The sequence below is a fragment of the Paramormyrops kingsleyae genome, chromosome 10, assembly GCF_048594095.1.
Source record: "Paramormyrops kingsleyae isolate MSU_618 chromosome 10, PKINGS_0.4, whole genome shotgun sequence".
Taxonomy (NCBI): Eukaryota; Metazoa; Chordata; class Actinopteri; order Osteoglossiformes; family Mormyridae; genus Paramormyrops; species Paramormyrops kingsleyae.
Genome location: NC_132806.1, coordinates 5,680,841 through 5,706,104, shown reverse-complemented (window position 1 = coordinate 5,706,104; position 25,264 = coordinate 5,680,841). Strand labels below are relative to the sequence as shown.

At 47.0% G+C, this 25,264-nt stretch overlaps 1 protein-coding gene and 1 long non-coding RNA gene across 2 annotated transcripts; one reads left to right on the top strand and one right to left on the bottom strand.

Moving 5' to 3' along the window:
• Positions 1-586: 586 nt before the first annotated feature.
• LOC140593193 (uncharacterized) lies at positions 587-16,281 on the bottom strand. Its single transcript, XM_072717099.1, has 5 exons — positions 16,200-16,281; positions 11,173-11,520; positions 8,952-9,302; positions 8,697-8,701; positions 587-685 (listed from the first exon to the last, which is right to left on the bottom strand). Exons 1-5 carry the CDS (start codon positions 16,279-16,281, stop codon positions 587-589), a joined length of 885 nt encoding a protein of 294 aa, XP_072573200.1.
• A 6,521-nt stretch (positions 16,282-22,802) lies between these two features.
• LOC140593148 (uncharacterized) lies at positions 22,803-24,296 on the top strand. The gene is made up of 3 exons (XR_011993412.1): positions 22,803-22,894; positions 23,788-23,900; positions 24,273-24,296. It is a non-coding gene; the product is annotated as an uncharacterized lncRNA (long non-coding RNA).
• The last annotated feature ends 968 nt before the right edge of the window (positions 24,297-25,264 follow it).

Below are 25,264 nucleotides of genomic sequence, written 5' to 3'. Positions count from 1 at the left end.
TCGTGTTCAGCTCTGATTGTTCTCACCTGTTGCCTGTTCTGTTTACCTAGTCCTGTGTATATTAGTCCGCGTCTCCCCATGTCTGCCAGATCCGGCATTGTATTGTCCATTGGATGTCCCTACCTGTCTGTCGCCGATTAAAGACCCAGTTTACCCGAAGTCCTGGCTTGCTCTCGTCTGCTTCCCGGCTCGCCCGTCTCCGAGTGTGACAGAATGCCGGATCTCCCATACAACGCAACGCGGGAGACCGAGCACCACCGGCTCGGTCTCCTGCAAGACTTTGTGTTTTGGCGCTCCCAACCCAAAGTACTAGAGGATCCTGTAGCCCTGGAGCTGGCCACCCGGGGCGCGGACCTCCTCACGGAAGAGCGCCCGCCCGGACAGCAGTACCCGCTCGAGCGGGCACGCAAACTCCTGCGCCGTCGCCCAGAGCCCGGGCGAAGTGATCGCGGTGGCTCCGCGTTCCACGGTAAGCGGCAAGAAGAGGCGGAACAAAAACAGAGTGCAGCAGGAAGAGGCTCCGTCTCTCTTCCTGGGGGCTTGCACTCTGCTCCCCGCCTGGGAGTTAGCCAGGGAGCACGAGGGCTCACCGCTCCCCTGGGATGACTTCGCCGCTACCCGCCTGCTCGGCGTCCACGGTGAGATGCCGCCTCCGCGGGAGGCATATCCATACCGGCCGGAGCGCCTGCACGGAAAAGGGATCAGCCCGGTGAGAGACGCGATTCCCCGGGTCTCTAGAGCCCTTAAAGGGGCAGTCCTGGACCTGCCCGCTCCAGACCCGCCTGCTCTGGACGTACCAGCAGCGCCTGCTGCTGCTGTCGCCGATCTGCCCGCGGCACAGCCTGACCCGCCTGTCCTGCCTGACCCGCCTGTCCTGCCTGACCCGCATGCAGTCCCTGCAGCTGCCACCGCTCTGCCTACGGCAGTGCCTGAGGTGGCCGAGGCGGCGCCCCCTGCTGGCCGCGTGATGGCGGCGCCCCCTGCTGGCCGCGTGATGGCGGCGCCCCCTCCTGGATGCGTGATGGCGGCGCCCCCTGCTGGCCACGTGATGGCGGCGCCCGCCCTGGCGCCCCCTGCTGGCCGCACACCGGTGGAGGAAGAGGCCGCTCTGCCCGCGGCGGCTCCTGCTGTCCACTCGCCTGATCTGCCCGTCTCGCCTGTCCTGTCCGGCCAGCCCTGCTCCTGCTCGCCTGTCCTGCCCGGCCAGCCCTGCTCCTGCTCGCCTGTCCTGCCCGGCCAGCCCTGCTCCTGCTCGCCTGTCCTGCCGGCGCCGGAACTGCCTGTTTCGCCTGTCCTGCCCGCGCCTGAACTGCCTGAGGTGGCCGCGGTTGCGCCCCTTGCTGGCCGCGTGATGGCGGCGCCCGCTGCGGCACCCCTTGCTGGCCGCGTGATGGCGGCGCCCGCTGCGGCGCTCCCTGCTGGTTACATGCTGGCGGCACCCGTCGAGGCACCCCCTGTTGACCGTACGCCCGAGGCGCCTGCAGTGGCCCCTGCTCTGCCTGCAGTGGCCCCTGCTCTGCCTGCAGCGGCCCCGGCTGGCTGCTCGCCTGTCCAGCCCGTCTCGCCTGACCTGCCCGTCTCGCCCGTCTGGCCTCTGGCTGCACCGCCTGCGGCCACGCCCGCGGCTGCATCGCCGGCTGCTACCGCTGCTCTGCCCGCGGCGTCCCCTGTTGGCAGCTCGCCGGTCCAGCCCTGCTTGCCTGTCCAGCCCTGCTTGCCTGTCCAGCCCTGCTTGCCTGTCCAGCTGGTCCAGCCCTGCTCGCCGGCGGCTCCGCCTGCTGCAATGGCCACGCCCGTGGCCCCACCCGAGACTCAGACTCCTGTCCCCGAGGGGGACCTTGAGTGGGATCCCTCGGGGACCGTCCTATGGACCCCAGATCCCTCTCCCTGCAGGGACCCACGCCCCTTAGGGCCCCGCCTGTCAGTGTCCCAAAAGGGACGGGGCCATAGGCGTGGGGCCCGGTTCCCGCCCGCCCTGCCCCCTGGCTTGCCCTCGCTCACCTTGGCTGGGGCTCCGGGGCCGCCTGTGGTTCCTCCGGCTCGGGGTCGGCGGTCGCCTCCGGGTCCCCCCCTGGTTCCGTGGTGCCGGTCCTCGGTCGCGCCTCCGGCTCCTTGTCGGTCGCCTCCGGGTCCCCCTGCTTCGGCGGTGCGTCGGACGGCGCCTTCGCCGGCTCCGGCTGCGCCGTCGCCTGCCGCGGCTTCCCCCTCCTGCTCCCTCCGTGTCCCCTCCGTCACTCCCTCGTCCCGTTCCCTTGGCCCCTGGGTGGTCCCCTCCTGCTCCCTCCTCCCTCTCCCTTGCGGCCCCTCCGGCCGCTGCCCATCGCCCGCCTGGGCTCCCTTGTGCTCCCCTTGTTCCTCCTCCGTTCCCGTCTGTCCCTCCTGCCTTTGTTCCTCGTCCCTCTCTGTCTCCTCCGTTCACTCCTGGCCCTTTTGTTCCGCCTTTCTCCCCTCCTTCTGTGTCTCCCTTCCTGGTTTGTCTGTCCACCTTCCCGGTTCTGTGTCGTGTCTTGTCTTTCTTCTCGTCCCTGTTCTTGTTCTGCGTCTCCGTTCTGTTCCCTGTTTTTGGTTGACGTTCTGCTTTGTTTTCCAGGTCCTGTTTTCCCGGTTCGTCTCGTCCGTCGCCTCTCCTCTGGCGCGCCCGGTGTGCGCGCCTTTGGGGGGGGTTCTGTCACATCCCGCTCCGTACGATCCCGATGTGTGCCACGTAGTGTTGTAGTCAAGACCGCCTAAACCGAGACCAAGACATTGCCGAGACCGGAGGGTATCAAGACCAAGACACTGCCGAGACTTGAGGGTACCAAGACCAAGACCAAGACCAAGACACACTAAGGCGAGACCAAGACCAAGATTGGTCGAGACCAAGACCAAGACCGAAAACAGACTAGGGCTAGAATCGACATCACATTACCCAGATCAACTGTAGAGAAAAAAGGCATTGCTGTAAAGTGTCATTACTCGTTAAATCAAATTCATGTTATCTTTTCAATTATATTGTCCGTATGTCCATATGTCTCTCATTTAAAATCTCCCAGATTTGTCACAGTTACGAGACCTGATGGAAAATAATATTCTCAGCAATACTCTCCTATAACCATTTTATCAGACCTTGTCAAGGGAAAGAGATGGGATGTACCAGAAAGATGTTCATATTAAGTCTCTTATACCAGGGACAGAGGCCTCGGGTAAGCTATGAATACAGCTATGTAATGATCCTTTGCTTTGAATTGAAGAGAATGAGCCTCCAGATTGACTTGCACCTCCAAGACCGTGCTTTCTAATCAATGTAAAATACCTAATTTATTTGAATTATAACTATGCTATAGACTTTGCGGACATTTTCGGACATTTTTTTGCCGATGTATGATACGATGTGTATGATGTTTGTGGACTGTGAAGCACTGGCAGTGTCCGTGGAGAAAATGTATAAAATGTAACGTTTTTGAAATGGATGCATCTGACTGGTTGCATTTGAATTGAGGCGCGTAATAAATAATGATACTGTTCTGTGAGGATGTGCAGTTTTCTCTTTTTTTCCCCATCCCATCGAGACCGCTATGTCCGAGACCAAGACAAGACCGAGACCAAATAGAGTCGAGACCAAGACAAGACCGAGACCAAATAGAGTCGAGACCAAGACAAGACCGAGACCACAAAAAATTGGTCTCGAGACCAAGACCTGTCTCGAGAACTACAACACTAGTGCCACGCCCCCCTCATTACCTCGTGTTCAGCCCTGATTGTTCTCACCTGTTGCCTGTTCTGTTTACCTAGTCCTGTGTATATTAGTCCGCATCTCCCCATGTCTGCCAGATCCGGCATTGTATTGTCCATTGGATGTCCCTACCTGTCTGTCTGTCGCCGATTAAAGACCCAGTTTACCCGAAGTCCTGGCTTGCTCTCGTCTGCTTCCCGGCTCACCCGTCTCCGAATGTGACAAAGAGTAATAGTAGTGTAATGCCTTACATTTTAAATACAGTAATATTGTAATGTAACGAATTACTTTGAAATGACAGTAACAAGTAATAAATAACGCATTACAGTTTTGAAGTAACTTGCCCAACACTGAATATCGCCTATTGTCACCTGTAAACTACGAATGGTTGCTTTATCAGAGCAAGTTGAAGTTTGAATATTGTCTCATCTAGATTCTAGACGTTTGATGGATTGTTCTTGCTGATCCATTTGACGGCCGATAGAGGAAATTTGTTCACTGGCTGCCTCAAGCTTGAGCTTCAGTTCATTTATCTGCAGTGTTAATATACCCTCTCTAGCCTCCCTAACAGATGTCTTAACAAGTTCTTCGAGTTCCAGCATTTGCTCCCTAACGGCTAGCTTAGCCGCGGCCCTCACAGCATTATCGAGGTCCTCCTTCGACACCATATTGGTTTCTTTAAATTTCTTCTTAATCAGCGAGCGATCTTCCTCCCGTAAGTGAACTAACTTCGTCTGCTTTGACATCGTAGATAACCAGGCTCTAGATATTGAAGTTTGCTGCTAGAAAATAATGAATTTAGGCGGATTGCAAGCGGAGCTCAGGGTTTAGCATTGCATCGTCATGCGCCGGTCACGTGATCCTCCAGTTGACCAGAATTAGGGCAGGCGCTTAAATACACAGATAACGAGTGCTACATAAGGGGCAGGTGCAGACCATAACAATTAACCTAACACTAGGACTGGATACTGTACGATATAAGTGAGGGTTACTTACAAATACTCAAGGTGTCAAACACTGGGAGATACCAGGATAACAAAACTTACAGTCTGGGCACAAGCAGGAATAAAAAAAGGTACAAAACAAAGAACCATGACAGACATACATAAAGAACCAAGGATATACAAAGAAACATAAATGTCAAAATATAAACAGCTGAGGCCTCTGGCCAGCCTCGAGCGCACAGCAAAAGGGAAGCCTGGATGGCAGCCCATTAAATATGCACGGCCCTGGGACAGTCAGCAAGCCTCAGGTATAACTCCTAGGCAGTGTAAGAGCACCACACTTCCCACAAAGCAGTAAACTTGCTAACTCTGCACTTTGATTTCAGAACCCGTTGGTTAAACGTATATATATATATATATTTTGGCTGATGTCTTCACCACCAGGTGGCGATATAGCAACGTCAAGGTTGTTGGTGGCAAGAACAAAAAAAAAAAACACAGTAACACAGCGGCATAGCTAGATATTCAGGGCCCAGACAAAATGTCACCCTGGGCCTCTCTGCTAAATTTTACATATAATATTACATATTGAAGGGTCCCTGTAAAGTGCTGGGCCCCCTGAATCTGCCAGGGCACCCATGCCCTACTGCACCCTTGCAGGGACATACAGTAAATGAAATAGCGAGGACAGTATATTGGGAGTATATGTTTCTAAACGTATGGATCAAACCATGCTTTGATTGGAAATTGAATTGAAGTTAAGGATATTTACACAGTTAAACTTGTTGCATTTAAATGTTTCGTGATGGTCTGACATCCCATCCAGGGTATTCCCATGCACTTCCTGGAATAAGCACCAGACTCTCCATGACCAAATACTGGATATGCAGCAGGAAGATAGATGGATTTTATAATATGTAAGAAGACCATGTGGTTACAAGCTGTAGGTGGGATATTTAGGAAGCACTTTCAATACTGACTTAGATTATATATTCTAAGGAACATACACAGTTCTCATTGTATATAAATTTCTAGGAACAGAGGACTATTGAATTCACGATCTTCATGTTTTTGACTGGAGGGGGAACCCCATGCTAACATGGAGAGAACCAGCAAACTCCACATGCACAGACCAAGGACTGGGAATCTAACCCCATCTTTCGAGGGCTGAGGCTGCAGAGAACCACTGAGTGACCTTTAATGTGACAGGCCTTTTAATATACAGTACCAGCAGAAGTCTGGACACACCTACTGAAAATAATTTGTTTTCCAACATTGATCCTAAGAACACCTCGAGGTTGTGTAGTAAGTACTATCTTGTGAAAAAGCAAAGAGATGTAGTGCTGTGAAACCTCGCTTTAGAAAAAAAACCTTTGTAGTTATTTTAGTCAGGCAGAGGGACTGAGGTGAGGACCTGGTGATTGTGTGGTTTTCGCTCACTTAGACGTGTGACACAAACACCCTTGTTTCAGTTGGTCAGTCTTCCTGTAAAATGCAGAGGTGAGACTGCTAGTGGAAAATTACTGACTGCAGCATCAACAACACATTTAAACAGCAGCACAAAGAAAATGTTCCACAAATGCAAGAAATCTGTATGCTACTGATATGCCTTAATGTTTTTATAGAGGTTTATTTATAATATGTTGAGGAATACTGATATCAGCAGTGATATCTGCTGCCTCCTTTGTTTGAAAGAAATCAGTATTTCATTTTACATTAATCTTAAGTGAACATAGGAAGAACTTGCTTGGCCCCTCGGCTACCAGACCTGCTTTTCCAGTGTCGGCACCAGAATAAACGGCTGGCAGCTGGGCCCAGGATTCCAGATGGCCATTGGGGGGGGGGGGGGGGGGGTCAGAGCCCCCTGTTACATCAGCACTGCTTTATATTTTTGCTATTACACTTTGCACACTCCCATTTCCACCAGCCTGCACCTGCTTACAGAGAGGAGGATGTCAGCAGGGTTTTCAGAGGACAGAAGATGAAATGAGCTGCTGGCCCCAGGGACGGATTACGGACCGGGCCAGCGGGGCCGCTACCCAGGGGCCCTTGGGGTGCAGGGGGCCCGTGGGACCCCTAGCCCAAAACAATTTGCAATGCTTATCAACAATGTATTTTCGTTTGTCTATTTTAGAGGGCCTACATTCTTTGATCCTCTGCCTACAAGGGCCCCTGACCCTATAGGGCCTCTGATGGAAACATGGAGGGAGGGCGTTTGGCTGCCAAGGGCCCTTGAATTGTGGTGGTTGTGGTGGTGGTGCTGGCGAACTGGCTCGCGAACGTTTTGCCCAGGGGTCCACACAACCCATAATCCGTCCCTGGCTGGCCCAGATCAGGTCTGTCCATCCACCATGTAGCAGTGCAGTGAACAACGTGCACCAGCTTTTACTGGCATCTTTAACAGATTTCTGGACATCTGCTCTGTTCCCTCATGCTTTAAATCGTCCATCACCATCCCAGTCCCCAAAACACGAAGGTCACGGGAGGGGCGTAGCTTGAATTTCTGGGCCCCCTGTCATAATGCCTCTGTGATGTTGGGGGGGGGGGGGGGTGGTTGTGGGTCCCCATGAGTTATGTATTGTTTGTATTCATGGCCCCCTATAAAGTGCAGAGCCCCCTGAATCTGCCAGGGCATCCATTCCCCAGAACTTAATGACTACAGGCCAGTTGACCTGACTGATGTGGTCATGAATGTGTCAACATCTGGTCCTAGTCTGTCTGAGCACGATCACAGACTGCTGAACTCCGTGCGGTTTGGGTATAAAATTAAACCTGAGGTCCACTGACTAAATCTTAACTAAAACAAAACAAAAACAAAAGACTAAAATGTGACTACAGTTTTGAGTAAGTGACTAAGACTAAAACTAAATAAAAAATTCTTGCCAAAATTAACGCTGCGTGAGACAATCAGAAAATGAATTATAAATAATGGAGGAAAGAAATTACACTCACACACCATCGATCTCCTTTACTTGGGGAAAAAATCTTTATTTGCATACATACATATGTCTCATAATAACGAACGTATTTGAGTCGTATAACAGCACATATATACAACTTAACAGTATACATGAATATACCCTCTTCTACACTAGTTTATGCATAATATATGACAAAATGCAGATCCTGTGAATAGCTAAAAGGAAATAGAATAATTTTACCTTAAAACAGCAAAAGTTCATATTGTTTTAATACCATCCCTCTAAAAACAGAAAATGAGTAGCTGCTTCCAAAAATATAACCATAAGCTTACAGATTGTAAAACCTTTTTCTCCTTGAACTATATAATTTTGCACACAATTATCCAAAGCAATGAATGATTTCTACCAGTTTACCCAAACTTCTGAAATTAAGCTGAGTTTCATTACCAAACACAAAATATAATAGATTATTATCTACAATTCATTCCCTAACATTGATAAATGTATCAATTTAAATGGAAAGTTGCATAGTATATATTGCATTAAGTAATGGAAAAACAGAATTATAAAAGTATGGTTTGACCCACTTGTTTCATTTCACATGCTTCGAGTGAACTGTCAGGCTTAAAAACCAATGGAAAAGGCATTCCTGAACAGTATATATGCATAAAGTATCATTGTATCATTCTTTGTTGCTAAGTAAGAAGTGACATTTTAACAGATAAAACATCACAGACTCCAATATATTGCTACATGACAGAATTAGTTAAATAGCAGATATCAGATTGTAGAAATCATGCAAATATTTTTTTCAGACTTAACATATTGATTGAAATATATTTAAAATTGATTTAAAATAAAATGTGAAGATTGTCTTTTGCAAGGTATCATATGGAAGAGGATTAGGGCCACCATGAAAATATAATTTGAATTCTGACTTTAATCTCAGAATTTTTACTTTTTTTCTAAACTAAGAATTCTGACATTAAAGTCAGAATTCAAATAATATTTTCATGGTGGCCCTAATCCTCTTCCGTAGTATCAGCTTCTACGATAACAGCTTTAGCTCAATAAAAATTCCGCCAAAGGAATTTGTAAAGTACACATTGACTAGGATACCTTGACTGCGCCATAGCAGAGGGTGAATATCAGCAGAACACAGAGGAGAAGTCCAGCTCTTAAAATGGAGAGAGAGATAAGCACCATCATCTCTGAAGAAGAATGAAGACCTGGAGAAAAAAAACGTCTAATGATGAAACTGAGATGATGTCACACTGCAACGATAATAATGGATTTACACTCTCATTTCTGACTCCTGGATTTTTTTTGCATTTGGATTTTAAAATGATTTCATCAGCTCTTTTTAAATCTTACCATCTACATCCAGCTGTGTGCCGTTCCCAAACAGCATCTCCCCACACATGGCCACAGCACAGTAGTAAGTCCCAGCATCAGAGAGGCTGAGGTTCCTCTTGGGGAGGATGTAGACACAGCTCCGTGTAGGAGATCCAGCCTCAGGGCTCTTCTCACACGTATCACTCCTGTTTCTGTGGCTGTAAATGACTCCTGGAAGGGATTCTCCTGATCCATGTCTGAACCAGTAAACACTGTGTTCTCCTGCACAGCTCCCAGTCTCTATTGTACACTGCAGGTCCACAGAGTCTCCTGGCTGCACTGTGTCAGACACAGGCTGCTGCACCACAGTCCTGCTGTTGGAGTTTTTACCTGAAAAGCAAAATGTGCATGATGACAGGCCTTTGGGAGAAAAAAAATTGAAAATACAGATCCTCATAGATTATTCTTATTGATTTTGGAGAGGTTTGGCACCCAAAGTGATGTTCTTGTAGTCATCCAAAAAAACACCAATTTCTTGGAGAAAAAATTAATTATTGTCTTTTTTTATTGTATTACCATTTATTAGTATATATTCTTATCAGGATCGTGCGAAATTCAGAAATTATGAACTGTGCTTCATCCCATTCATGAATTGGATTTTGAATTGGAAGAAGAATTGAATCCTTTTCACTTCAAAAAATTAAATGTGTAAAGTGTACATTATATTTGCATAATTTTCATAATTCTATCAATATCCATTTGGTTTATGTTGCCCCTTTTCCAGAGGAAGGTATTTATTGTTTTTGCATATTTAGCTGTTGATGTATTTTAGTATTTTTGAGGATTTTGCTGTAGTACCTGCATGATTTGACTCAAGAGCCAAATGTATTATCTTTACTTGTTACTGTTTGCTGATTAACAGTTTGTCTCTTTTTTGACACTAAATAAGATGTATACATAGTAAAAGGAATTTAAAAGGAATTACTTGGTTTCATGTAGTTGCTCCTATTTATTTTCTTATGCGTAGAAAAGTAAGTTTTTCCATTCAACCACAGCACTACGGCAAAAAGCAAAATGTCATGGCAAATGCAATTATGCTTTATTCCAATACACATGTCTAATTTTTCATTATTATTTTATTTAGTCAGCATAATATCTGCAAAGGATTTACAATTTAATTTGCAATATTCTGTCCTGAAATCTTTTCCTGCTACACTGAAGACTCTCTCAGCATGTGCAGAGGAAGCTGCAGCCAAAGGGTTGGCATCCTCTGATAAACATGGTTGGCTCAGGTAACACTGACATTATGTGAAGCTTTCATGACAGGAATAGGGGCTAGTTTGACTTTTGAAGCAGTAAAAGAGTTTGGGACGTTTCTTAGGTTAGAAACTGCAGTCACTGCAGCCAACACTAACATTTGAGGAGTGACACTCAGCTTTTCCTATGAGCAGATCCACCATGGTACACAAAATGACAGTTTAATTATCATTTTAGGTGACACTTCAAATGTTACATTATTTCATTCTGAACAAAATGACATTTTTATAATAATGATACATAATATTAATGTTTCTATGTGTAATTCATATTTAAATAATAGACTATAGTTAAAAGCTACACCTACAGTACATATATGAACTTATTTGAATCCAAATCATTTTTCATTCAACTTCCTTAAATTCAAATATTAATTGCAATGCCAGATCCTGTTTTCAACCACAATTCAAATTTAATTCAGATTAACAAAATGAACTGAAATTTAAGGACCGTTCTCAAATAAGATCTAAATGGGGCACATCCCTGATTCTTACTGTACAGTATGTCAAATCATGTTTTTTTTCCAGAGCGAATATACGCTGACTGTTCAGATAAATAATGTGAAAAATATTTTTTTTTTGTTGCTTAAGATTTTTGCACAGTCCTATATATAGCAACTCAAACATTTATATTTCATTTGTTTTAAAGAGGCTGCAATGTGTAACATTAACTTCTGTATAAAGAGAAGGTTAGGCTTTTGGCTGAAGATTACTGACAGCAAGCAAATGTAACAAATTCTATAATAATGATAATAATTATAATAATAATAAATTATTTTTGTTTAATGTTGTTTAGAAAAACATTAATGGAGCAAAGCAGACAATCAGGTATCTTTGCTAATTTTATATTGACACATGACTCAACTCTCAAACATATTTTACAGGGAATAATCTTACTGACAGTATAATAAAGCAAATATGAAAATAGCTGGAATCTCATTTACCTGTGATTATGACAAAGGTTCCATTCCCAAAGGTGACCTCATGAAGAAACACAGCAGCACAATAATACACTGCAGAATCTGACGGCTCCGCATTGGAAATAGTGAGGTTAAAACTCCCCTTTGCATTCTGTAAGGAGTAACGTTTTATATTTTTGTATTTCTTGTCAAATTCAACAGAAAACAGAGTAACTGTCCTTGCCATGAGCTGGGGCTTCTGACCAACAGCTTGCCTAAACCAAGTAAGGTAAGTAACATCGTCTGGACAGAAGCATGTCAGGGTCACACTGTCTCCAAGCTGAACCCTCATCAGGAGACTGGGCTGAATAACATCCACAGCCAGTGCAGTGTCTGGAAAAACAGAAAAACACAAATAAACGTGACATACATCATAACAGTAAGCAAAATAACCATTAACTATGATGAAGATTAAATGGCCAAATACTTATTCCACTGATCACATCATACAAATATATGAAAATATTAAAATCCAAAAATAATTTATATTTTAGGACCCTACTAATAAAAATGAGAAGAGCAAAGAGTCTGAACATCTTTGTGGTTCCACTTGTTTAGAATAAGCTGTTCTGAGAGATCATGGTCGTGGTCGGGATGAAAGGGCAGGAAACAGAGAGGTACAAGATACGCATCAGGCTGATCTGATTGGCTGGTTCACGCAGGAATTTAAGTAATAGTGAAAAAGCATTCTAACTTACACTTACATGATGTTTATTAATTCACTCCTTAACAGCCAGTTAAAATGAGAACAATTAGATAAAGAGGAACACATACTGAGCATATGAAGTTCTTTGTATGGAGTGCTGAGACACTGTGGGAGGGCATTTGCTAATCATCTCTCTCAGACAAGCTTAGCACAGTCTCAGTCTTTTGTTATCAATCTGATATTAGATTCTCTCATATCACACAGTTGTTACTTTTTCAAAACCATTAGATCTTCTAATCACACTCAAAAGAGAGTTTAAGTGTTCTTTCCACCATGCAAACAGAACTTAAATTGTAGCTTTACTGCTTACATTTACATTTACACATTTGCATTTAGAGCAAGCATTCTAAGTGCTGTACATGAGAATAAATGGTGAATCAGTTTATTTGCCACTCTCTAGCAACATTATAGTTTTTCTCTGTTGCTTTGGTACACTTCTGGAATCACCCTTAACATCTGCAAAACTGTAAGTGCATTTCTCAAAACAATTCGTACAAACAGCACCACACAAATGGACTGCCTGCAAAAAAGCCATAGATTATCTCTTAAAAGTAAATATTTATGTCAATGAACATGTCAGTGCCATCAGAATGACAAGTCCTTGTGTCATTGTTCACGAATAAGTGAAGTGAAGTGAAGTGAAACTTTATTGTCATTCACACCATACAACAGTACAAAGACAGATGCAGGCAGAACGAAATCGCGTTTCTCCAAGGCTCAATGTGCTGACATAAGGGACAAGTGCACTCAAGACAACATACATACAACATGCAGACATTTCACTTTACAGAGGTAGTTAAGACAGCATGGCAACAAAAAGCAGCAAAGTACAAACAATAAATATATATACACGAATATATTCTGTGGGTGATATATACTATGAGAAATTATTGCACTACGTTTCACAGTGAATTAGTTATTGCACTATATAAGTAGATTGAAAACTTGAGACCTATCAGTGATTTTAAAGTGCACAATAGGTAGGAGAGTAAAAGGTCAAAAGGTTATTTAACAGAGTTTAGTATTCTGATGGCCTGGGGGTAGAAACTCCTGTTAAATCTGGCTGTACTGCGGTGGCATTTTCCAGACGGCAGAAGTTCAAACAGTCCATGTGCTGGGTGTGTAGGATCTTTTATGATCTTAATGGATTTGCTATGGCAACGTGAGTGGTATAGTTCTTGAACAGATAGGAGCGATGACCCGATGATGTTCTCCGCCGTACGCACCTCTCTACGAAGTATCTTCTGTTCAGTGGCAGTGCAGCTACCATACCAAATTGAGATACTGCTGGTCAGTATACTTTCTATAGTGCCTCTATAGAAAGTTGTGAGGACAGGGGAGGTGAGGTTTGCTCTTTTCAACCTTCGGAGAAAATGAAGTCGCTGTTGTGCCTTCTTGACCACAGAAGAGGTATTCGTGGACCATGACAGGTCATCAGTGATATGCACTCCCAGAAACTTGGTGCTTTTCACTGTCTCCACACTGTTTCCATATATGGTAAGTGGCCGGTGTGGGATGTGCTTTCTTCTGAATTCGACAACGATCTCCTTTCTCTTGTTGACATTCAGCGCCAGGTTGTTTTTACCACACCAGGAAATGAGTTGATCAACTTCCTCTCTGTATGCGGAGTCATCGTCATTTCTGATGAGGCCCACTACTGTTGTGTCATTGTCACGGATCAACCCCGGGGAGTTTCCAACTGACGTCACGACAGCCACGCCGTCGGGGATTCCTCGCTCCTGCCCTCCCCGTTGTTTTGATCTTTCTGTCAGACGCCACTATACCGGACAGTCCGGTTTCCCCGGTCCTCGATACGTCCACCCACCACCAGCTGTGGCTGCTTATGTCCGGAAAGGAGGGACTATATCAGCCGTCCGCTCTTGCACCCTGATGCGAGATCTTCTAGGAATATTCCAGAGTTCAAGCGTTTACCGGTTTTCTGCTTCTCCGTGTTTCCTGACCATTGTTGCTCTGCCTTTTAGACCCCGAGTTTCTGCCCTAGCCCCTTGATGCCCGACGCCGATCGCCTGACCTTCGCCTGTTCACCGACTTCGAGACCAGCCCAGCCCCAAGACCGATTCCGCACATCGCCCGACCCCAGCCCGTCCCACGACATCGATTCAGCCTGCTCCTTACCTCGTGTCCGAGCGATTCGTTCGCCGGCAGACCTCTCGGTTTTTGGACTTTGCCTTTGTCTTGCTTTATTAAAATTCCTCGCACCGGATTCCGCGCCAGTGTCCTCTTGGTTCCCTACCGACACCCTCACAGTCATCTGCGAATTTTATGATGTGATTCGAGTTGTGATTGGCACAGCAGTCGTGAGTCAACAGGGTGAACAGTAGGGGGCTTAGAACACAGCCCTGGGGAACTCCAGTGTTCATGATGATAGCCTCAGAGGTGTTTTTTCCAAGACGTACTGTCTGGGGTCTGTTTGTGAGAAAGTCTAACAACCAGTTACATAGAGAGGTGCTGATGCCTAGTGACTCCAGTTTTTTTACCAGGTGCTGTGGGATGACCGTATTGAAGGCGGAGCTGAAGTCAATAAAAAGCATCCTCACATGACTGTTCGTATTTTCCAGATGAGCCAAAATCAGATGGAGTGCAGTTGCTATGGCATCATCAGTGGAGCGATCTGGACGGTATGCAAATTGAAGTTGATCAAACGTGGCAGGCAGACTGGATGAGATGTGGTTTTTGACTAAGCCTTCGAAGCACTTCATCATGATTGGTGTAAGTGCTATTGGGCGATAGTCGTTCAGTGATGATGTCGGTGATTTCTTTTGCAGTGGAACAATGTTCGTGGCTTTGAAGCACTGAGGAACGATGGCTTGTCTTAGGGAGATGTTGTAGATGTCAGTGAGAACAACTGTAAGTTGGTCAGCACAACCTCTAAGTACACACCCTGGTATATTGTCAGGACCCGCGGCTTTCCGGGGATTGACCCTGCTCAGGGTCCTCCGAACTTCACTGTGGTCAAGACATAGTATTGCATCGTCCATAGTGAGAGTGGCTTTTTTTGCCATTGTGTTGTTGTTTTCCTCAAACCGGCTAAAATGTGTGTTAAGTGCGTTGAGGAAGTCTGTGTTATCATCACAGGGAGGTGGGGAGGGTTTGTAGTCTGTAACTGCCTGAATGCCTTTCCATAGGCGCTTGGAATATTTTGAATCAGTGAAGTGACTCTGAATTTTATGTCCATAAGCACGTTTTGCTGCTCTCACGCCACGGTTCAAGTTAGCTCTGGCTGACCTAAGAGCGTCTCTGTCCCCGGATTTGAAGGCTGTATTTCGTGCTCTCAGGAGGGCATGCACCTCCCTGTTAAGCCACGGTTTCTGGTTGGCACGTGTGGTGATGTTCCTAGTCACTGTCACATCTTCCACACACTTGGATATGAATCCTGTCACAGACTCTGCATACTCCTCCAGGTTGATGTGCTGGTTAGTTGTGGCAGCCTCTCTGAACATATTCCAGTCCGTGCATTCAAAACAGTCCTGGAGTGCTGAAAGAGCTCCCTCTGGCCAGGATTGTATCTGCTTTGTAGATGGTTTGCTCCTAGTTAGCAGCGGTCTGTAAGCAGGAATTAACATGACAGAGAGATGGTCCGAGTTCCCAAGGTGGGGGTGGGGAGTTGCCTTGAATGCCTGTTTGATGTTTGTGTAAACCCGGTCCAATGTATTTACTCCTCGGGTAGCAAAATCAACATGCTGATAAAAATGTGGCAGAACTGTCTTTAGGTTAGCTTGATTAAAGTCACCAGCAATTATATAAGCACAGTCTGGGTTAGCAGTTTGCATTGTACTAACAGACTGATATAATGTGGATAGTGCTGCATTTGTGTTTGCACTGGGGGGGATATACACAGCTGTAATGCTAACAGCAGTAAATTCCCTCGGCAGGTAGAATGGTCTGCATTTCAGTGACAAAAACTCAATATCTTCAGAACAGTGGCTTGAGACAAGTTCAACATTTGTGCACCAGTTGTTGTTTGTGTATATACATACACCGCCTCCCCAAGATTTTCCACTGAGAGCATGAATTCTGTCTGCTCGGAAGATCGTTAACCCGTCCAGGTTAATCGCGCTATCAGGAACAGCGGAGTTCAGCCATGTCTCGGTAAAAACGAGTGCACAACAGTCACTCATCTTGCTTTTAGTGGTTAAATCCAGTCTTAAGTAATCCATTTTGTTTTCAAGCGAGCGGACATTAGACAGCAGAATAGATGGAAGCGCTGGTCTGCGTGGATTAGCCTTTAGCCTAGCTGCGATACCTGCCCGAGTGCCTCGCTTGCGTGGTCTTCCGCAATGCTTACGTCGCTTCCCAGGGCGGCCGGTGATGGTAGGCGGGACCGCTACAAAGCAGGCCTCTGGGTCTTGCTGCCGCAGTATTCCCATTCCCCGTAGAGTTTGGGGATCTAAAGCCAGTACTACATCGCTTGATAATGTACTGGATTGATCAGATGTACGAAGTTTGAGTAAGGAGGATCAATTGTAGGTAATTTTCTTGTAAGAACCTAACGAAGAAGACATTACATTAAACGAAAAACGCACATTGTTTGCGAGACCCGGAGTGGTCGCTGCCGCACAGGGCGCCGCCATCTTGGAAAACTTAAAAAGCTTAGCCATACTGTCAATATAACAGTGTACTCTGCAGGTTTTTCCAAAAGTAAATTAAGGCTAATGGTTTTGATGATAATAACTGAAAATGTACAAGGCTGCTTTTTGTTCTGTATGGCATGTATCATTTTGAACAGTACAAGGTTACACAAGGTTTGTACTGTAATTTCTTGACAAACCACGTAATCATGATTCAGAAAAGAAAAAGAGAAGACTGATTTACAGTACTGCGTAACACAGGGGTGGGGAACCTGATCCATGGAGGGCCAGTGTGGGTGCAGGTTTTTGGGATGACCTCTCAATCAGCCCATAATAAAGCAGTGGTTTTCAACTCCAGTCCTGGGGACCTTCTGTTATTGGTTGATTGAGAGGCCATCCCAAAAACTTTCACTCATCCCTGGCGTAACATAAAGGAAAAAAATACAAAACTAGAAATATAAACGTAGGAATCAGCACTTAGGCAGAAATGTACATGCAGCGCTGTATGGGGAATTACAGTGCAGTCTTTGTACACCCAAGGGCGTAACTTTGGCTGGAACATTGGGGGGGTCGAGGTCTCCACCCATTACGGGGGAAACATGATTATTGGGGGGGTTATATTGGCTGGATCTGATTATTGGGGAGGTCATGACCCCCCTAACCCCCCTGGAAAATATGCCCATGTCTACACCTCCTGACATTCCAGTCTGTATGGCCACAGATTCTCATCTACATCACAATGGATATCTCCCCATGCAAAGCAGCATAGAAAGAATCTTTATAATGTCTTATCTGACAATTGAGGGAATAATTAATAAAATAAAGGGAATGATTCTATAAGGTTGTAACTAATCAAAACAAGAACTGACTGGCGCGCCGGCAAGGCAAGGCTACCTAATCGGAACAGATAGGGGGGGCGACAGAGAATATCAGCAGCCCCTACTTATCTTTTAGCCTTCCAGAAGGCCAACAACAGTACGAGCCGGCTGGAACCACACATGTGGTTGTCACGTACACGGAAGGTACCGAGAAAGGGGGGGGGGGATGCCCAAAGGGCTTTAAAAGGGATACAACTGATACATATGGAGAGCCTCCTCCTGTACATGCTGAATGTATGTCAGATGGCCGCTCCCGGATTGCAATCTGTCAGACAATAAACCGGTGATTTGCAACTTCTCCCCGTGTCAGCTGTGAATCTCTTCTCATCCACGGACCCGGTGGAGACGCCGTGCTCCAACACTATACAGGCGTCTCCTGTGATGTCCTCACATGCTGCATCCTAACCAGCCATTCATCAATAAGTGACCACTGCCATCTGAAGTACAGCCTACTGTAATACCATCCATCCATCCATTTACTTCCGCTTATCCGAGGTCGGGTCGCGGGGGCAGCAGTCTCAGCAGGGAAACCCAGACTTCCCTCTCCCTGGCCACTTCCTCCAGCTCCTCTGGGGGGATCCCGAGGCGTTCCCAGGCCAGCCAAGAGACATAGTCCCTCCAGCATGTCCTGGGTCTTCCCCAGGGCCTCCTCCCAGTGGGACATGCCCGGAACACCTCACCAGGGAGGCGTCCAGGAGACATCCTAAGCAGATGCCCGAGCCACCTCATCTGGCTCCTCTCAATGTGGAGGAGCAGCGGCTCTACTCTGAGTCTCTCCCGAATGACCGAGCTCCTCACCCTATCTCTAAGGGAGAGCCCAGCCACCCTGCGGAGAAAACTCATTTCGGCCGCTTGCACTCGCAATCTCGTTCTTTCGGTCACTACCCACAGCTCGTGACCATAGGTGAGGGTAGGAACGTAGATCGACTGGTAAATCGAGAGCTTTGCCTTTTGGCTCAGCTCCTTCACCACGACAGACCGATGCAGTGCCCGCATCACTGCTGACACCGCACCGATCCGCCTGTCGATCTCCCGCTCCATCCTTCCCTCACTCATGAACAAGACCCCGAGATACTTAAACTCCTCCACTTGGGGAAGGACCTCCTCCCCGACCTGGAGAGAGCACTCCACCCTTTTCCAGCTGACGACCATGGTCTCGGATTTGGAGGTGCTGATTTTCATTCCAGCCGCTTCATACTCAGCTGCGAACTGTTCCAGTGAGAGCCGAAGGTCACGGTCTGATGAGGCCAACAGAACCACATCATCTGCAAAAAGCAGAGACCTAATCCTGAGGTCACCAAACCGGACACCCTCAACGCCCTGGCTGCGCCTAGAAATTCTGTCCATAAAGGTTATGAACAGAATCGGTGATAAAGGGCAGCCCTGGCGGAGTCCAACCCTCACCCCGTACTCCCGGAGCACTCCCCACAGGACTCCCCGAGGGACGCGGTCGAATGCCTTCTCCAAGTCCACAAAGCACATGTAGACTGGTTGGGCAAACTCCCACGCACCCTCCAGGACCCTGCCGAGAGTATAGAGCTGGTCCACTGTTCCACGGCCAGGGCGAAAACCACACTGCTCTTACCAGGGAGGCTGAGGAGTGTGATCCCCCTATAGTTGGAACACACCCTCCGGTCTCCCCTCTTAAAGATGGGGACCACCACCCTGGTCTGCCAATCCAGAGGCACCGCCCCCGATGTCCATGCAATGCCGCAGATGCGTGTCAACCAAGACAGCCCCGCAACATCCAGAGCCTTGAGGAACTCCGGGCAGATCTCATCCACCCCCAGGGCCCGGCCACCGACGAGCTATTTAACCACCTCAGCAACCTCTGCCCCAGAGATAGGTAAGTCCACCCCTAAGTCCCCAGACTCTGCTTCCTTATTGGAAGGTGTGTCGGTGGGATTGAGGAGGTCTTCGAAGTATTCCTTCCACCGACCCACAACGTCCCGAGCTGAGGTCAGCAGCGCACCATCCCCACCATAAACAGTGTTGATGCTGCACCGCTTTCCTGCCCTGAGACGCCGGATGGTGGACCAGAATCTCCTCGAAGCCGTCCGGAAGTCATTCTCCATGGCCTTGCCAAACTCCTCCCATACCCGAGTTTTTTCCTCAGCGACCGCCGAAGCCGCGTTCCGCTTAGCCTGCCGGTACTCATCAGCTGCTTCCGGAGTCCCACAGGCCAAAAAGGCCCGATAGGACTCCTTCTTCAGCTTGACGGCATCCCTCACCACCGGTGTCCACCAGCGGGTTCGGGAATTGCCACCGCGACAAGCACCGACCACCTTACGGCCACAGCTCCGGTCAGCCGCCTCCACAATGGAGGCGCGGAACATGGCCCATTCGCACTCGATGTCCCCCGCCGTTCTGTTCTGCCGGAGGTAGGAGTTGAAACTCCCTCTGACAGGGGATTCCGCCAGACGTTCCCAACAGACCCTCACTATAGGCTTGGGCCTGCCAGGCCTGGCCGGCTTCCTCCCCCACCAGCGGAGCCAACCCACCACCAGGTAGTGATCAGTTGACAGCTCCGCCCCTCTCCTCACCCGAGTGTCCAAGACATGCGGCTGCAATTCCGATGACACGACTACAAAGTCGATCATCGAACTGCAGCCTAGGGTGTCCTGGTGCCAAGTGCACATATGGACACCCTTATGCCTGAACATGGTGTTCATTATGGACAATCCGTGACGAGCACAGAAGTCCAACATTAGAACACCACTCGGGTTCAGATCGGGGGGGCCGTTCCTCCCAATCACGCCACTCCAGGTCTCACTGTCATTGCCCACGTGGGCATTGAAGTCCCCCAGCAGAACAAGAGACTCCCCGGGGGGAGCACTCTCCAACACCCCTTCCAAGGATTCCAAAAAGGGTGGGTATTCTGAACTGCCACTTGGCGCATAAGCGCAAACAAGAGTCAGGACCCGTCCCCCCACTCAAATGCGAAGGGAGGCTACCCTCTCGTCTACTGCGGTAAACCCCAATGTACAGGCACCCAGCCAGGGAGCAATAAGTATGCCCACCCCAGCTCGGCGCCTCTCCCCGTGAGCAACTCCAGAGTGGAAGAGGGTCCAACCCCCTTCGAGGAGACTGGTTCCAGAGCCCAAGCCGTGCATCAAGGCGAGCCCGACTATATCTAGTCGGAATCTCACAGCCTCGCGCACCAGCTCAGGCTCCTTCCCCACCAGAGAGGTGACATTCCATGTCCCTAGAGCTAGCTTCTGCAGCCGAGGATCGGACCGCCAAGGTCCCCGCCTTTGGCCACTGCCCAACTCACACTGCACCCGACCCCTATGGCCCCTCCTACAGGTGGTGAGCCCATTGGAGGGGGGACCCACGTGCCTTGTTCGGGCTGTGCCCGACCAGGCCCCATGGGTGTAGGCCTGGCCACCAGGCGCTCGCCATCGAGCCCCACCCCCAGGCCTGGCTCCAGGAGGGGGCCCCAGTGACCCGCGTCCGGGCAAGGGAAATAGTGGATCAATGTTTATACTCATCATTAGGGGTCTTGTGAGCCGCACTTCGTCTGGTTCCTCACCCAGGACCTGTTTGCCTTGGGTGACCCTACCAGGGGCTTAAAGCCCCGGGCAACTTAGCTCCTGGGATCATTGGAACACGCAAACCTCTCCACCACGATAAGGTGTCGGCTCATCAATAAGTGACCACTGCCATCTGAAGTACAACCTACTGTAATACAGAGTGGAAATCTTGCAAGTATTCTAATCAGCTAATTGTGAGGATGGTGTGCGGGAAGCAGATCAGTCATGGTGATCAGGAGCTTTAAATCGATGGCCAAAATTCAAGTCATACAATCCAGGGCCCAGTTGTTCAAAAGTAATCCAGTGGAATTTCAGTTAACAGATTGGATTGAATCTTGAAAATGGGTTGTTCAAAGGAAATCAGATTCAGAAATCAGACCAGATCACCTAATCCAATCTCGGTTTTAATCTGGATCAAACCTTTGTATGAGGTATGAAATAGTGGAAAAGGAAATGGGGAAACAAAGTTTTTTTTTTTTTTTCTTGTACAGTCTTTACATGCCACCAGGACAGCAGAGGGTGCTAGCTGGGTGGATCAGTGAGGGGACGCTAGCCGTGCTCTCATAAAAATGAACTGGAGCTTGCTTGGACAAGATGTGTAATCTTGTCTCTCTCCTCATTGTTTCCCAGCTTTATAAGATAACGTATGAAAACTAGGCGGAAGCGTCATTGTATGTATGTCGATACCTGCACGCACCCAAGGGGATGCGGGAGTAGAGTGGTTAGGGAGTTTGGGCAGGATAAAAGCGTTCGGCACCTGCATAATGGCGGCCACGTGCTGTAGTTTTTTTTTTTTTGAAGGAGTATTTGGTTTACGTATGAGGCTGTATTTTGTGGAGATCATTTAAGTTTTTTTTTGCTAATACCTTACACAGTCCTGTTTTCTATTGTAATGGTGCTGTGAAAGTTCAGGATGTGTGTTTTATAATTGGGATTTTACAGTATATGTTCGCTCCAGTTTTTTTAATATATATATTTACATTTCTTCTTCCCCCAAACCATTTATATAATCAGCATATTTCGTCAGTGGTTTACGTAGTTTATTTTGCTGTAGGAGTGTTAGTTTAAATTATTCTGTTTGAAAGGTAAGTATATTAGCGCTGATCGACTGTTCACATATTGGACAGTCATGGGGAATGTACTGAATAATTGTTTACATGTTAAGTGTTATTGGTTTGCTTATTGGTATTTTCTGTTTTATACTTATAGTTGGGTTAAATAATTGTTATATTATTGAAATGATAATTCAAATTATGTACTCGGATCAATTAGAAATAAACTGGAGCTGGCTTGGACAAGACGTGTAATCTTGTCTCTCTCCTCATCGTTTCCCAGTATTTCTTCCGGGTTCATTGTGTCACCAGGCCTGTGCCGGTTCAGAATCCCCTAGACCTGAGGCCGGTAACATTTTGGGGGCTTGTCTGGGATCACGGCGCGACCTTCTGGGGACAGCAAGGACTGCGACGACCAGAACGAATGTTCATCATCCCTGGAGGGCTGCAGCTTGGGGAATCATCCAGAGGGAGGAGCACGTTCGGGTGTGATGGCTACTGTGACTCCACGGTGGGCGCTGATCATCCAGCTATAGAGAAGAGTTTCGACATTGACGGCAACACAACTACAGGCTGTTGCACATACCATTGATGATGGCCAAGAGACTGTCAATTTGGTCACAGCGAATGAACTAGAGCTTTATGATTTTATTGTAGATTATGTGAGAAGTGACAGACTGAGAGAGGCAGAGGATGAAGGCATGTCTCAGCTTCTTCTTCTAGATAGCCTGCTGGATGACCTGATCAACCCAGGTGCAGAGTCAACTGGCCAGCCTGCAGCAGCAGCTTCGAAGGTGAATGCTGATCTTTCAACCGAAGTGAGCAGAGATGCAGTAGTAGATTCCAACACCATGAATGCTGCTCCGCAGGTCGCCGCCCCAGTGGTGACACTTATGGTGGGGTGACCCATAGAAGACTGAGTACGTCTTCTGATATGTCTGGACCAGTGGTAAGGCTGACTAATGTGACAGCATTGCTTCCATGTAGGAAAATTCAAGATTCACGAGGATCAATTATCTGATATGGGTTCTGACATGTCATATAGTAGCCTGTGTAAACAGATTGATGGGGAGATAAAAGAGGGGTTTAGCGAATCTGAGATTATTAGAACGGTGCTTAAAATCACTAAACTAGGTACTTTTAGGGAGATACTAACGCACAAAGATGAGTTGACGATTACTGAATTGAAACGGTTCCTCTGTTTTCACATGAGGGATAAAGATAGTACATAACTTTTTCAGGAACTTAGTACAGTTCGTACTAAGCAGCAGGACAGGGAGAGTCCACAGCAGTTCTTTTATCGGATTATGGGGTTGAAACAGAGAATCCTGTTTGAGTTAGAACAACTGGGTGTGGGTTTCAGTTATGATTGGAAGCTGATTCAGGGGACGTTTCTTCACACACTGTATCAAGGATTAAATGAGAGGAACACACATGTGCGGTCAGACTTGAAGTCTTTTATCTCTGACTGGCAGGTTAGTGATGACTGTTTGTTAGAGCAAATTACTAAGTCCACCAGGGAGGAGGCGAATAGGTTAACACATTTACGTCCCATACCTAAATCGTGGACAGTGGCAGCTAATGTGGTCCAGTATGACAGTAGTGACTCAATCACTCCCAATAGTGTTTACTCTGAGTTACAGGCCAGCCACACTGCTATTGCCGCACTAACTGCTCAGGTGTCCTCCTTGACCGAGCAACTAATCCGGGTGATCAAGCCAGAGGATCATGGGGTCCTTCGCAACGCTCCCACAAATACAGAACACCACAACCAAGGGTCGATGTCCAGATAATGTGCAGCTGAGTAGGGTGAATTGAACTCACTGTTTTGCCTGTGGCTAGGAAGGACACCGAGCGGTGGGATGCCTGCAGAGAAGGAGGTCAGGAAACGAATTGGGGCCACTGGTGCGGGGCAACTGATGGCCGAGCCCAGGATCCGCCCCTCTGGACACTCAGTAAGCAACAACACCACCCACATCACCAAAATTGTTCACCCAGAATGCATGTAGCACAGCTCATTGGCTGGCGATGCATGATGACATGTGTGCTCAATGGGGATCCCATTTAAATGCTACTGGATTCGGGGGCTCAAGTGTCCATTGTGGGAAGAACATGGGTCTAACAAGCCATCCCAAATGTTGAGATTCAACCTCTGGAGACTAGAGCCCGACTGAGTTATCGGCAGGCTGATATTATCAGCCGATATTAGGCATTTTCCAAACTATCGGTATCGGCATTTATAATGGCCGATAAATGAATATTTAAAAAATAAAATAAAAATGGACGAAACACCCTTCAACCATGTCATGAGTGTTGGCGTTGTATAGTTTGTCCACCAGAGGGCACCCTACACCGTCCCTGTTGGCAACACTCGTGTATAACGCGCCACACATCCTGCAACCTGCTGATCCAGCCAGAGTCGGGCAGAGAGAACCAGTTATCCGCGAGTGAGATCATCGGTGAAGTGTGTTCATGGTGAGTTGGTCACGAGACATACATTGCTTGAATAACAATTAAAAGAACATCCCCATCAGTTCTCTTAACTCAAATAAGCATGACAAAAGTCGTGACTATCATGTCCAGTTTTGCTGCTGTTAAATAAGCCGAGAGTGAAGCGGAATTAGCTAGTAATTACGTTACGTTGTTACAGTGTAGTTGACTGTCCTTTTAACTTTTGACAATGAGACTGAAGTATTTCTTTAATAGCGTGACAGTTATAGCAGTGAGACGTATCATCTCTCCTTGACCTGTTATATTGAAAATGTATGTTTTACAATTTGCAGTATGACGTTATCCATTGCTAAATTATGGCTCATCATAGACTAGCTAACCACAAAGCTAGCTAATGCCACTATCAGTGGAAGACCGCTAACGTTAACATTAATGAGCTTAACAGAATTTGTCTCCAGTCCTATTCAAAGTTATATTTATGAAGCTTACCAAGTCTTTTAAAACTGGTAACTTTGATTTGGTTGTTGTTTTTGTGTTTTTGTTCAAAGAACTTTACGTTTCATATCTTAAGTTTGTATTTTTATACATTTTATTTATCAGAACTTTAATATACACTAGTCAACATTTGAAGTGGATCAAAACTGTTAATCAAAGTTGTTCTGAAACAAGAAGGGGTATTTTTCAAAATTCATGTTTAACATGTAAGTCTGCTATTAATCAATGCTGTCATCAATGCAATTTCATGACTCATCACTTTTAACCCTCTCAAGGCAGGCGTTGCTGATTTGCAACAGTTAAAAACTAACTACCTTATTACCCCAGATACATATTTTATGAGTTTTTTTTACTCAAAAGTACCACTGCAGGT

Coding starts and splice junctions, on each gene's coding strand:
- LOC140593193 (XM_072717099.1), bottom strand. CDS start 16,281: ATGGGAATACTGCGGCAGCAAGACCCAGAGGCCTGCTTTGTAGCGGTC. Junction 11,521..16,199: donor CGGCCGCCCTGGGAAGCGAC/GTAAGCATTGCG, acceptor CTGTTTTTCCAG/ACACTGCACTGGCTGTGGAT. Junction 9,303..11,172: donor AACCTTTGTCATAATCACAG/GTAAATGAGATT, acceptor TTTGCTTTTCAG/GTAAAAACTCCAACAGCAGG.